The 14,118-nt window shown below is 40.7% G+C and overlaps 1 protein-coding gene across 6 annotated transcripts in view; it reads right to left on the minus strand.

The window, feature by feature from the left end:
- Window positions 1–14,118, minus strand: part of LOC8053966 (protein adenylyltransferase SelO, mitochondrial) — a 74,380-nt gene that overhangs the window by 36,256 nt on the left and 24,006 nt on the right. For all 6 annotated transcript variants that reach the window (XR_006077605.1, XM_029973903.4, XM_029973898.4 and 3 more), the window contains exons 2-7: window positions 12,433–12,571; window positions 7,442–7,587; window positions 5,168–5,291; window positions 4,212–4,327; window positions 3,982–4,085; window positions 2,453–2,657 (exon numbers count right to left, since the gene is read on the minus strand). Coding sequence is in view for 5 of the 6 variants with exons in the window: in XM_029973903.4 (XP_029829763.3) it covers window positions 2,453–2,657; window positions 3,982–4,085; window positions 4,212–4,327; window positions 5,168–5,291; window positions 7,442–7,587; window positions 12,433–12,571 (834 nt within the window). In the remaining variant the exon portion in view is untranslated. The remainder of the gene's footprint in view (window positions 1–2,452; window positions 2,658–3,981; window positions 4,086–4,211; window positions 4,328–5,167; window positions 5,292–7,441; window positions 7,588–12,432; window positions 12,572–14,118) is intronic.

Raw genomic sequence — 14,118 nt, forward strand, 5'->3', positions numbered from 1 at the left:
AGAGATTTGCATATGGCAAGAATATTTATTAATCCTCTCGATTAGGTGTAGCTGGGTATCTTTATAGGTTTAATTTTATGTCAAATGCATCACTTACTTGCCATCCCAAAATAGCCATTGAACTCTCTGAGGCTGCAGTCAATAAGTATACTATACAGTTATGTTAAAATAAACTTAGCTAGAAATGGACAAGTGGAAGCTTGGGAACAACCTTCACGAGTTCAGCTGGGTTCTTGTTTAAGAGGGAGCGCTCCTCGAATTTTATCTCCGATAGGAACTTTTCAAGAATCCAGATGGCGCGCGCGTCGAAGGCGTGAAGAGGCGCTCTCCCTCCGAGGCGAATGAGTGCGTAACGTATCTAGGTCTAGCAGCGAAATGAGAGCTTATGTCCTTTAAAACTCCTCGGGAAAGAACGTAAACCACATTTTGGTTTATTACAGTTGCATTTCCTTCAGTGTAGTCAAAACGCAACCAAAACGCCGCTAGTGACAGCCTTCACAGTGCTTCCGTGCCCCGAGAAATTCGTGGACGGCGCTTCACGTCTTCTTTGGTAGGGTGACGTAAATGACACGTGATGACGTCGCATTCGATGCTCGCAGCGGATTCGCGGGTTTGTGAGGCTCGTGCCGAGTCGCCCACGGCGGCGGCGGCGGCGGGCCGCGGCCGGCAGTCGCCCCGAGGGGCTAGAGGGTTGCGGTGTGCGGTCGGTGAATGTTCGCGGGGAGTGACTTCTCCGGAGGATTCGTAGAACTCTGAACGCCGATACGTTGTCCGTTTGGCGGTGACGGCTGTTCGCGCACGACTGCTCTGTTGTGGTCGTTATTGGTTGAGAAGGCCTAGACTTCTCAGTCGCGATATGTCAGTCGGCTGGCCTTCCCGAAGAGAACCAAAATCAAGAGGTAAGAACTTTTTTTTATGACGTCCCCATTCAGTTATGATTTCTGTCGCAAGTGATGAACATTTACACTTTATCAGAATCGTGCGATTGCCACGATCAACTGAGAGTCACTTTGTGTACTTCAGGTTGGTGCGAACCACACACTGAATAAACGTATAGCTTCTATTGTAAACAGATTGCTTCCAGATTCGGATGTGTTCGAGGGACGAAGTACGTTACTTGGCCAAAACTATTATTCGCTTCAAACTCGAACACTCCCATTTGCACATGCCTAATATTTATAACATAGGTTATAAGTAGGGTTTCATGTCTTCAGGGTTTAATTTTCATCAAATTCGGAGGGTGATTTTTGGAGTTTATTCTTTGCTAAAGATTCGGAGTTTATATTTGTTTGATTCCCAATTCTCCAAATTCAGAGTTCAATTTCGCAGTGTTTCTTATTAAAACTAAATAAATAAATAATAACCGGATGTAAACGTTTGCCAGATAAAAAATAAAACGCGCTTGTATCCATTAAACTTTCTTCAGCTGAATTTGGCATTGGTGCCATTGCCATTGGCAATACTAATTTGTCTCATGATGAAAGTTGCACAGAAGTGTTGCTTAAACATCGATACCTCAAAATCAATAAACTCCTGGAGGTTGTTGCTAGGAAGCTCGTAGTCATCCCATCCTATTCCATCAATCTAGCCCGCAGCCGCGGTGGAGTGGTTAAGGATGTAATAGAGAAGTTTCAACTGCACCTCTTCTCTATTTTATACAATCTCTATGGTCCGTAGCTTTCACTGTTACCCCCAAAAAACATACCCTCTCCTTTCTCTAAATCACAAATCGTATAGCCTGAACTGGAAACCAAAAGAGTAGCTTTTGTCGTGACCTGGATGTACAATGACCTGTTGCCCTGAATCAACCTTGACAAGACAAGCGGTAAGACACCTTTTGAGAATGGTCCGAGATTTTAAAGATAATTATGGTGGCATTTTATCAGGACCATTGACCCTGCGCTGATCAAATTGTAAGTCTTTTACTTTTTTCTTTCTCGTGGGGGAGGAAGTGGCATCGGCACATAAGGGTTTGGAGTTTATCGGATAAATCCGAATTGACGAAAATTTTATCAGCGGGTGCTTTTCAGTTTTTCGGACTTATCCAAAAAACAGAATATTAGTTATAAGATTTTTGGTTTGTTTTTCTGTTGGCTATGTTGTAGGGAACTTAAATTCTCTAGACTAAACTATTGCAACTTTTTATTTCCACACTTTACTCCATATTTTTTGGTATGGTAAAAAACTTCCAATAAGCAAATTTTAGGTAACAGCTAATATAGCCTTAGTGAAGCACATTCATGCCCAGAATATTTAAAGCTACTGTCCATTTTAGAGCCATAAGCAAGAACTAGTTTGGGTGAAAAGCTTCCTGAAACCTTGATGGGAATGTATTATGCTAAACAGCATTTACAAAACTGATAAACTTGAAGTTTACTGAGGCAAAAACTACATCTAAAAACATTTGGAATGTTTTTTTTAATGTAGTAGCGGCAAATAATATATGTCTCACTTGTCTTCTGCTGGGTCTTTCTGAAAGAGTCCAAACTTGTTCCTTATTTCTGCCAGAAAACAGGTTTCATACTCCAGAGAATATGCATCCAACAGCGGAAGTGTCTTTGAAAGTGGTACAGCCCCCTGTATTGCTTCCGCAAATTTTCTCAAATTCCAAAGGCAAATTTCTGGCTGCTTTATGTAGGTATACCTTCCCCCATCATCTGAAAGAAAAGTATGCAAATATATAACAGAGCTTATGAAGCCAATGATATTCAAGGACGGAAATCTGTGACACAGTAAACATGTCATGTGCTTCTTAAATTTGCAATTTACTACTCTTACAGATTAGTGTCAAACACCAAACTTTACCACCTATCTTGGTGCCACACTGCACATTCCACATCCACATGTGGAAAAAAAAACTTACAAAAAACTAGGAAGATCAATGATTGCATGTTTGTGCAGGCTACAAACAAAATTGTCTTTAATTCTAACACCTATGCCATAGTTTTAACATGGGAAACACATCTCTAATTGAAATGTGCCATCAAAGGTGAATATAAAATTATTTAGCATAAAATACCACAGAAGTGCCCACATTAACATTTACCAAACTTGGCAATTGTGCAAATTATACGTTAAGAGTCCGATTTGACCGGGCAAGTACCCATGTCTAGATTAACTCAGTTTTTAGTGATAGTGGGATGGGCACTCCCCTGGTATTTTACGGTAGTAGATTTTAGAGCACAGCTCTTAGGCGCCCGTTTCCGGCTGGAGCGGCGTCGCTGTCGGCGTAACCACGCACGCTGCCTTATGAGAATAATGCAAGCAGGCGTGACCGTGCATTGCATTGTGGGAAAATTTCCCTGCTAAATTTAGCGGGAAAGTTTCCACAAAGTTTCCGCGCTAAATTTAGCGAAAAAATTTCCCCGCTAAAGTTAGCGGAAAAAATTCCCCGCTAGATTTAGCGGGAAGATTTCACCACTAAATTTAGCAGAAAATTTCTCTGCTAAATTTAACGGGAAAAATTCCCCGCTAAATTTAGCGGGCAAATTTTCCTGCTAAATATAGCGGAAAAATTTTCCCGCTATGTTTAGCCGAAAAATTTCTCCGCTAAACTTAGCGAAAAAAATTCCCCGCTAAATTCAGCGAAAAAGTTTCCCTGCTGGAAAAGTACTTTAGCTGAAAAAATTCCCTGCTAAATTCAGTGAAAAGTTTTAGCAGAAAAAATTCCCCACTAAATTTAGCAAGAAATTAAGCGAAACTTTCCCGCTAAATGGGGGGGCATCAAAAGAGGAGGGGAGGAGGAGGGGGGGATACCCTCTCCTCCAAAAGCTCTCCTCCTCAAGAGCTGCGCTCTAATTCAGTATTACAGAGCATTGTAAACGTCTCATTTTTTGGGTAATTATTTGATAATTATCGCTTTACACTTGTAACCTGATGTCCACTGCAGTCAGTAACATTAGATGAAAAAATAATTTCTTTAAGTGCTGTTTTTATAACACTACTTTCATTTGTTAGTGGAACACTCTGTGTAATACTTACCTGATGTGTTGCAGATGTGATCGGGATTAAACCGATCCATAAAACCAAAAGGACCGTAATCGAGTGTCAAGCCCAGGATGCTCATGTTGTCGGTGTTCAATACACTGAAAGGTGAGTGCAGTTTCGAGGGAAATAAATTAATCAAGCAAATCAAGAGGCAAAAGCACTAAATACAATCTGAGCATACGATAGCAACACCAAAATTTCTATTGATAAAATTTATCTCTTACCCATGACAAAATCCCACACATTGCCATTTAGCAACAAGAGATGCAGTGCTCTTAATCACTTCTTTGAAGAACTCGATGTACATCTTTTCCTTATCATTGCCATGCTCAAGGTAGATCTGCATAAAAATTGACAACTTCAACACTCGTCACAGATTGTCTCAACTGAATGCTCTTTGCTGCAGAAATTACCGTAAAATCCTGAGCAAGCACCTACTAAAAATTTGGAGGTATAATCATGTAAAACTGGGAGATGGGCACTTCTTAGGTCACCAATATGTGCCCTTTGAGTATTTTCCGAATGTTACGAAATTGAGGGGTGGGCGCTTATTGTAGACTGGGCGGATGCTCGGCATTTTGTGATAATTACAACATTGCATTATATAAAACATCAAGCTAATTGACTGTGGACAAAAAAACAACAACAAAAAAACAGCAGTTCTTCAAAGGAATCTGCTGTGAGGCGTTTGAGGATTAGTGAGTCAAATGCTGTTCTGTCAGAACAAGCACAATCCCACAAGCATGTTTGTGGGATCGTGCAAACTATCCTTAGGTCCAGGGTTTGCACCTGAACCTAAGATTAGTTTAACGATCTGGCACTTCTTCCCCAAAAGATCAGTCTTCCATTTCAGCAAAACAGAAAACAACTTCCTTTCAAACTGTGCAATGATGTCATTTATGATTAGTTTTTCCTGCATTTACGCGCTCGTAACTTTTCTCCTTACCCCCAATGGTAGCCTAGTTCAGATGTTTCAAAGAAAATATTGATTTTCATTATGCTCATAATTATTAAAGAGCAGACAGAACTGAGATAAGAAAGACACATATCCAAAGGTAAGAGTTAACAAAACACATTACGTTTTTGTAGAGGATAACAAATATCACACATCACAGAGCATTGTATTCATCACATTTATTATTCATAGTTAGAAGTGAGTGTTCGCAAAAATTATACTTGCCTTTGGAAAGAAGGTTTCGACGGAATAGTCAAGCAGCTGAATGAGAATATCCTTCCGACCGACACTTGGGCCCACCCTTCCCGTGAACTGATCCAATGTCTTAAATATCTCGAAGGATCCGAACCTGAGATGCACAACGCAACAGTTCGCAGCATCAACACTATAGTATTCTTCATGATAAGGTATCAAGGAAAGAGTACTAGTAGCATAGTGCAACCTTAACTTTATGATCAAGGTGAAATCGGGCATTCCAAATAAACCAAACGTAGCTGTTTTTTTATAATCAAAGGGGAGATAAAGATAATTCATTAAGTACATTTTATGAAATCCTATATTAACAAATAGCAAGGAGATAAAAATAATAAATTAAAAACCTTTTATGAAGGTGTATTGACCAATAACAGGAAGATAAGGAACTTAATACAGACCATTTTATGAAAGGAACAAAGTGCTTGACATAAATATGTGTTATCCACCCTCATAGTTCAGTGGTTCTCAAATGGGGATTTGTAGGCCCCTCGGTTTCACCGAAGGCCTTCTTTGGGTCCCCAAAACCCTCGATCATCAGTCAAGCTGAGCAATAAAACTTAATTTTCTTTATTGATGCTGTCTGTTTCACAGGGCAAAATAGACCAAACGTATTCTCGTTTCAGAGCTTCAAAGTTGGTCTGCAGACATTCAGTTTTTTTCACTTACTGGAAAGTAAAAAAATAGTTCAGCCTAATATGTTTTAGCAAAAGTGATTAATCAATGTACTGTTAAGAAAATCAATGGATGGCATATATTTACTAAAGATGCCGGAAAATGGTTCCAATCAGATGTTCTACGAATAAAGGAGTCTATGTACGCTGAAGTTTCGCAATGAGGTATGACTGATGCACTGCAATATAAAAAATGGGTTGAGAAAAAGTGAGTCCTTCAGTAAGGCATTAGAATGATAAATTTTGTAAGAAAAAAATAGACGTCATATTTTTCGGTATGGTGAAAGAAGAGGGAGTGGGTTTCATTGATGGGACACTAGCTGTGCGATGATAGTTACGGAATATTAAACATACTGCACAATTTTGCATGGCTTTGATGTTATTCATAAGCGCTGTTTGACCGTGATCCCAGATTGCTGCGGCATGCTCGAGTTTTAAGCAAACTATAGTCTGTTGCAACTTAAGAGGGTAGGGCGCGTAAAGATGGCCGGGGAGGAGGAAGCTGACGGAACGCTAAAGAGGAGGTTTCCCCTCTCTCCTCCAGCGTTCCATCTGCTTCCTCCTCCGCAGCTCGTCTTACCCTCACCCTACCTTCTTGAGTTGCTACGGACTATAGTGCATTGTATAAAGTTAGTTTTAAGAACATAGGGGCTCAAGAGAAGTTTCTTTTTCGATATCCAAGCATAAAATTAGTATTGGCAATGATGTGATCAGTATGAGCTTTCCATGACATGTTAGAAGTAATACGTACACCAAGATATTTATCAGACACAAGCTGCAGAGGAGTGTTACAAATTGAGTAGGATGATATAGTGACAGCTATCCACATGTTTTCCATTCTGACATTTCCCTGGGTTTTCCAGGCTGACTAAATCCATGGCAGCTTCAGGATTGTTCTGTCGGGCACCTGATGGTTCCTGTTCTTGTTTTATTGCTGCCATATTAACTGTTTGCAGTTTGGACGGACAGTGTACAAATCTGTGCTTCCTACTGTACACCCAAGCAGTCTATAGCAGTGGTTCTCAACCACTGATGTTTCGAGACCCTATGGGACCGCCCCATCCACCATGGGCAGAGGGGTGTATTGGAAGATTACAATGACAAAAGGGTAATTAAAGAAAACGAACTGTGGGCAAACCAACTCTCAAACGGAAAATAATCAACTCTACTGACTGCACATGGTTTGGTGTATTATTTAGCTCTATAAGACAGCTAGCATTAATAAAAAAAAAGTTTTATCACTCGGCTTGATTGATGGTCGAGGGCTTCAGGAACTCCAATGCAGGGTTCACACCATACGCGCTGCCAGCGTCGGAGTAGGGGAGTGTTTGTAGATTGAGAATTTCCTCCGCAACCCCCGTTACAGAGCCAGTGTCAAAGTTGTTGAGCGTTTGAGTATTTCCTCTGTGCCTCTATCGCAAAGCTCGACGTCACCGCGCTGCTTCAGAAAGGTGCAACGTCAGCCTCATGTGACGCTCCCCATAAGGAGGCCTTCAGGAACCCCAAAAGGTCCGTGGACCCCCATTTGAGAACCACTGGCCTACAAAGTCAAAGCTAGTATTTGGTAACAAACCTGAGGAACGTAGGGGCAATACGAAGAATGACGGAACATTTCTCATCCTTGGGATGTCCGTCGTAGAACATGTCGCGCGACACCAGAGTCTCCGACGAGATGCACGTCCCTGCTCGTGTAGTAGGAATGCCAAGGTGGTGCATTGCCTGGAAACATAGCGTCCCACGGTTTCTTGATACGTCAACAGTTAGAAAACCATGACGGAATGCATATTTAGATATTAATAAAATAAGGAATTCCTTATCTTATGTGAACGTGCAACAATTCTACAATGCTTTACATAATTTAGTTCACAATTTTTATATAGCGGGAGAGTTGAAAATGTTAGTTCACTGCTTAATAAATATATTGACCATCATACTGTCCACTTGCAATATGGGAAGCAACTCGCCTGTGAAATGCAGCCAGTTCCTTGGCGGAACTGGTGACAACAAAAAAGTGAACGTTTGAACCACTTGTCTGATTTAAATGTCATTTACAGGGCTTGTTTCTGTTGATGTTCAGAACATTTCTGCCAAATTGCAAAATAAAAAATTGCAAATGTTCAAAGATGGAGGTGGGCCTGTCTGCATAGGAAAACAACCTCTTTGAAATTACTGATAATTCGTTGTTTTCATGTATTATATTGCTTTAGGACAGCTCAGAACAGATAGCTATGGAGCTATATTTCTATATTATACCATCTTTCATGACAAAAAAGCCACACAAATACTGTTTTTTAAAGGTCCATCCTTTGTCCAAAATTTTTATTCTTAAACATAAATAATCACAAAAATAAAAGCTCATAGCTATCTTCCTCTTAAAATTTAATTCCAGAAAAACTCATAAAAATGAATTCAGGTTACATAATAACAAAATGATAGTTTTCCTAAAGCGAAATTTGTGCCAACAAGTGGAATGGGGAAAAATGTGTTCAAAGTGCTCCAACCTCTACCTTTTCCTTAGCGTCGGTGGACCGAACATAATTTCTAAAAATTAAACTATGCAGTGTAAACTAATGAAACTTTCTGGGAATACTCTCTAGATGTTGGCGGATGTAAATATGACATTTTTCGAAATTAACTTCTTTTTGCAGAAATTGTTTTTTCTGGGTAGTGTCCCCCCTTAACTTGTTTTTAGGCATGTGTGTATAGTGGAATTTAAGTTCAAAGTAAATTCAAAATAGATAATGGTTATGGCCGAATATTTTCAAATAATATAGAGTAGTATCTTTACACCTTCTACTATTGCACCACACTTAATTAGATGAAAACCAAGCTGAACTTGTAAAGGTTGTTCCCAAGCTTCCACTTCTCCATTTCTGAGCTACCTAAGTTAATTTCAATCTAGCTATATGGGTGGCCTCAGAAAGTTCAATGTCTACATTGGGATGGCAAGTAAACTACACATTTGACATAAAATGAAACCTATAGAAATGCCCAGCTGGTTATCCTAACCACGCGACGACGATATTTGTACCTTTTGAACTGTTGATCTCAAAGGATTAGCCCCATTGAGCGCGCTCCTTACCGAGCACCGGTGCATTGAGGAGGAGCACCACCCATGAAAACGAGCTTTGAGGGTGTTGCTTCCCTGCACCGCACAGGTGATTGGTAAAAAGCGTGCTCAACAGGGCTAACCAGCCGCGATCAACACTTTGCAAAATGCGCGTGAATACTGTGAACGACTTATTTTTTGCGAGCTCAATATTTCACGATTTAGGTCAAAGCTAAAGTTTTGGAATAATTCGCAGGTTCTTATTTTCGCGACGCGGTGGCATCTCAATATAGCATCAGAATTCATTTGTACCTTTTGCACCGAAAAGCGCTCTGTCCTGTACCCTCCTTCTCTTTTTAGTCCTTTGCGCTTTTAAAACCGCCGTCTAGATCTCAATATGGATTCCAATGTGTTTACCGTCTAGATCTCAATATAGATTCCAATGTGTTTACATTTTACCAGAATTGTTTGCGGGACCTATTTTTCGCAAATTGTAGGCGATTCGCGAAATTCGCAAAAATCAGGTCCTCGCGAAAACTAAGTCGTTTTGCAGCATTGCAGTTCATCTAGAAGCGAATATTGAATAGCATATTATTCGAAACTACTATTCCAAAACTCAAATGTTAGCACAATCCTAATTGTCTTCTTTACGTTATGTCCCCAGAGTTTCAAACTTTTCTCACGGTGCCATAACATTCTGAACATGCACCTATAACTTCTTATTTCTGCAATATTGTAGTAAACATACTGGTTAAAATCTGTCTTTATGCCAAAGAATTGCATCTTGTATAATTTGACACGACTTATGTAAGTGATTCTTTCTGTGTTTCTTTAATTGAAGTAATAAATGGCAAATGAAAACAAACTTTGACAAGGCCTGTATTTATGAGGTTTACGAACAAAAAATCATTTTTGGATTTTAGCTACGGAGCTGATGAGGTTGCTTTAAATAAAGTTAAATAGTTTATATATTTAGGCATTTTCTTTATTCCCAACATAGACAAGCACATTGGCTCTATATCCTCTCGTGTGTTTAGCTAGAATACAACACATTAAAGGGACACTGACACCCCCCAAAATTTTTTTTCAATTTTTTGCCAGGCGCTTCATTATGGTGTCGGAGGACTACCCAATTAATATTTTGCAACAGAGTAGCATATTTTTTTAATAAAGCCAAAAGACACAACTGCTCGAAACCGAAACCGAAACCCGACGGAGGTCGGAGAATTAGAGAGAAGAGAGTGAGTGGCGGAAGTCACGTGGCTACACCCGACCGTGCGTTTTTTTTTTTTTTCTCCTTTCCGTAGCAGACGACACGACATGCGGCGTGCGGTGCGGTGTGCGGGAACTGCTCGCCGTGCGATTCTTTTGAAGTTATGTTTGTTCCGCTCGTTGTTCTGTACTCCAAGATGAGTTGTTTTGTACATTGAGGAGTTGGAGATGAGTAGTGAGCGCCCGTGGTGAATTTCCATGATCGGCTCCGAAAAGAATACACCCAAGATGTTGCGTGAAGAGCTGGCTCACATGTGCTGCGTCCGAAAAAAAAGGGGCATAGTGCGACAGAGTTTCCGAAAGATCAACGGGATCGGGACCAATGGCTGGCTGCAATTCCTGTAGAACATATACGGGCACCTCGGAAAGCGGACACTACCTGATTTATATGCTCCTTGCATTTTGTGGAAAGTGATCACATTGAGTTCGCAGGTGTCAAAAAGGAAATCCCATACCATTTAATTCAGCGAAGTGTCGTCCACAACATTTGTTTGTTATTTTTTGTTTGTTTCTTCAGTGATAATTGTAAAAAAAGAAATATGTAAACATCAAAAAATGTAAAAAAAAAAAAAAAGTTTCACGGGGGATCGAACTTGGTTCTACCGCGTGTGAAGCGGACGTCTTTCTCACTGAGCTACTGGGGCGTCTCTTTACTGGCGGATCTCTTTCCTTAGTAATATAATTCAGCCGATAAACTGTAAGTTGGAAAGTTTGCTGCTTATTTTCCTCTAGCAAAAGCACTCCCGGGTCGAAGTCGGGAAGCACCACGCATTGGCGACATTCGCACCTAGTAAAGAAATCGTACGCGTGCATATTCAACTCAAAGTAGACACGTCGTGCTTGACGTTTGCGCGAGCGATGTCTTCAGCCACGAGAAGGGTGCGACGGCTCGGCGACGTCTTCGTGCAAATCGGCTTGGTGGTCGGGCGTGTCGCACGGGATGAATACCAATTCTTTTGATCAGTCCTAAATTTCTCTTTTAAAGGTAGACAGAATTCGTCGGTACCGCGAACGGCAGTTCTGAAATAGAGGTCCCACGCCCGTCGTCCGCTGCCATCGCCGTGCCCGCGAGTCCCACGACACGTGAAACGACGAACGCACAGAATGCTTCCGGTTGTCTGTGGAACTTTTTTTTGTTTCAATCAACGTATTTGCAGCTTTTTAGAAGTCACAAAAAATCGGTTTCATATTTTTTTCTATTTTTAATACTGAGGGTGTGCCTTCAGTGACCCACGACTTTGATTAAATTTGGTGGTCGCATCGATACCTTAGAAAACGGCCCGTGACCGCGGAAAAGAGAGTGAGCGAGACTCAAACCGGCCAGTTCTTGATCGGCGGTTTTCGGGCGGAAAGGAACAGAATTTCAAGCCGCAAATTCTGTTCTGGGTAGTTGAGCTCTCATATGTCACGTACAACTAAAAACCTCGGCGAGCATAAATACCCTGTCAGTGTCCCTTTAAATGTACTTTGAAATGTTCTAACAAAAAGGTCAAATTGCATATGAAACCTTTGTTAGGCCAATTTTAGAGTTTGGATCCTTTGTTCGAGACTCATATCTAAAAAGCAATGTTTATCTGCTTGACTCTGTTTTAGTTAAGGCAGTCAGATTCATTTTTAACAAGTAAAACAGACGACATGTCTTTGCTTCGCATCCACCGCCATGATTTCTCTGGGACCTGAGTCTTGCTTTCAGGTGCACCATAGTGCGCCTAAAAATGTTACATAGAATTGTTATGAGGACTGTGGCATATTGGGTGCACTAAATACATTCCCTTTTCCGCTATCTCACACACTAGACAATATCATCATTTAAAATTAACATTGTGCCAGTTCAGTATAATATTGTTTTATAGATTCCTTCTTTCCACGTATGGTTGGGCAGTGGAATAATGTCGACGGGGTATGCACATATGCCTGCATAGAATGATTTTGTATCAGCAATTACGCGTTCTTCTTTGTCTTAATGCATGGTATATCTTATTCAGTATTTTCTAGGGTGTTTTGTTTATTTTGTTCACCATTACTGTGAGCCGTTGTCCCCCCACTCCCTGCAATGACCACAAATGAGGTTGTAGTATGTGAAAATAAATTTTAAAAAAATTCCCTAAGTGGGTAGTGTTTACGAAAGCCAATACGATCTGTAGTTTCCAAAAGTGCACACATTTAGCTTGAAAAATGATGTTTTGCTACAGCTTCCATAACTTATTCACTTAAAAGTTTGCATGCAGACATCCAGAGCTTACCTCACTGCAGAGGAATTCACGTATGGAGCTTCGGAGCACCTTCCGGCCGTCAGCGGATCGAGAGTAGGGCGTCAAACCGGCTCCTTTCAGCTGGATCTCCCAGCGTTCTCCTTTCTGGTTGATCACTTCACCCAAGTACCTTTTGGACAAAGTCAGTGCACAATTGCTCATTTCCTACAAAAACAAGTTGGATCCTTGCAAACACCACCCCTTTCTTTCTGGTAGTGAAGAAGGCTGAGCCAGAATAAACAATTATGTGTTGTGCAGACTCTCTCTTTGTCTGGCCTATAGTCAGTTACAGGCAAAAAAAAAAAGTTTTTGAAGGAAGGGAAGGCTGGAACCTCCTCCACACTCCAGCGTTCCATCTGCTTCCCCCACCCCAGCCTTCCTTTCCCTTGAAAACTTTTCTTAACCTGTAACTGACCATAGTGGCGCTGTTGAAAGATGACATACAAGACTAGGAGAGAGATCGATGTCCTTGTAACCTTCTTCATTATTCATAATAATTGTGATCATGACTACACAAGTAGAGTTCAATAGGTTATTTACCAAAAAAATAAATAGTTCGCAATTTTTTTTCATTTTTTATTTAACGTTAGGGAATTCCTTGATTGAGCCAATTTGTTCAGAACAGCATGCAACACCTCAATCAATGTACCACGTTAAGGCAAACATCTTTGTTTTTTGAAGAGAAAGGTTGCTGGAGGCTGGCCCACAGTTAGAGGGAGAATGACTGAGTTTGTCAAAACGTCTCTCCTACGCATAGCTGCAACGCTTTCGACAACTTGTGCATGGGATTATTGTCATGAAGGACTCTCTCGGACAGTTTTTCATGACTGCACATAGAAATTAACATTGATAGCATGTCATGAGCTTTGGGCTTGAAGTGCAAAGATGAAACCGATCTCTCCTCTGTTCTTACACATTCTTACACACTCTAGAGGGGAAAGGAAGAAAAAAACAACTAAGCTTAAAACCAAATTTTTCATTTTTTTCTTTTTTTTTGGGGGGGGGTGGGGGGAATTTGATTTATATTATTTTGTGGACTAATTCAGCATTCAGGACAGAAATTAAACATCAAACGTATGACCATAGCCTCTCACAGATAGTGCAAAAATTTGCAAGTCACGGCAGGTCCAAGCCTGATTCTCATGCAGTGCGATGGGTTCGTGGATAGATAAGCTGGACGTCCATAGCCAAACATAAGTACAAACTCATAACTGAAACATGCAGACATTATAGTGGGCACCTTATTAATCAATACTAGGAACCAACGGGGGTTATGGAAAAACTTTGCAATTCAAACCAATTCTCTATTTCATTTCGGACTAAGCATTCTAAGACATAAATTAATCATCAAACATATACCGTAATATCCCGAGTCATCGCCCACCCCCCTACCGCCGGAAATTCGTTAAAAAAGTGGGGTGGGCCATGTCTCGGTGGGTGAGCACAAACACTTGAAAAAAGAGCGGAAAAAACCGCCTATTTTTCTCTGCGTATCTAGCGCTGATGCACAAGAGATACATCAAACTCAAAACTCGATTTAGTTTCATTGTTTTATAGAAAAAATGCTCACGAAAGAATATTTTACTATAGCGAAGTCCGTTGCTTGCATACGCGCTAGAAACACCACCGATCTGCTTATAGCGCGAACGTTTGTTCCGTGAAAGAATGTCACCATTA

Source organism: Ixodes scapularis, unplaced genomic scaffold (assembly GCF_016920785.2).
Source record: "Ixodes scapularis isolate PalLabHiFi unplaced genomic scaffold, ASM1692078v2 PGA_scaffold0__279_contigs__length_252992795, whole genome shotgun sequence".
In the NCBI taxonomy this organism is placed as follows: domain Eukaryota; kingdom Metazoa; phylum Arthropoda; class Arachnida; order Ixodida; family Ixodidae; genus Ixodes; species Ixodes scapularis.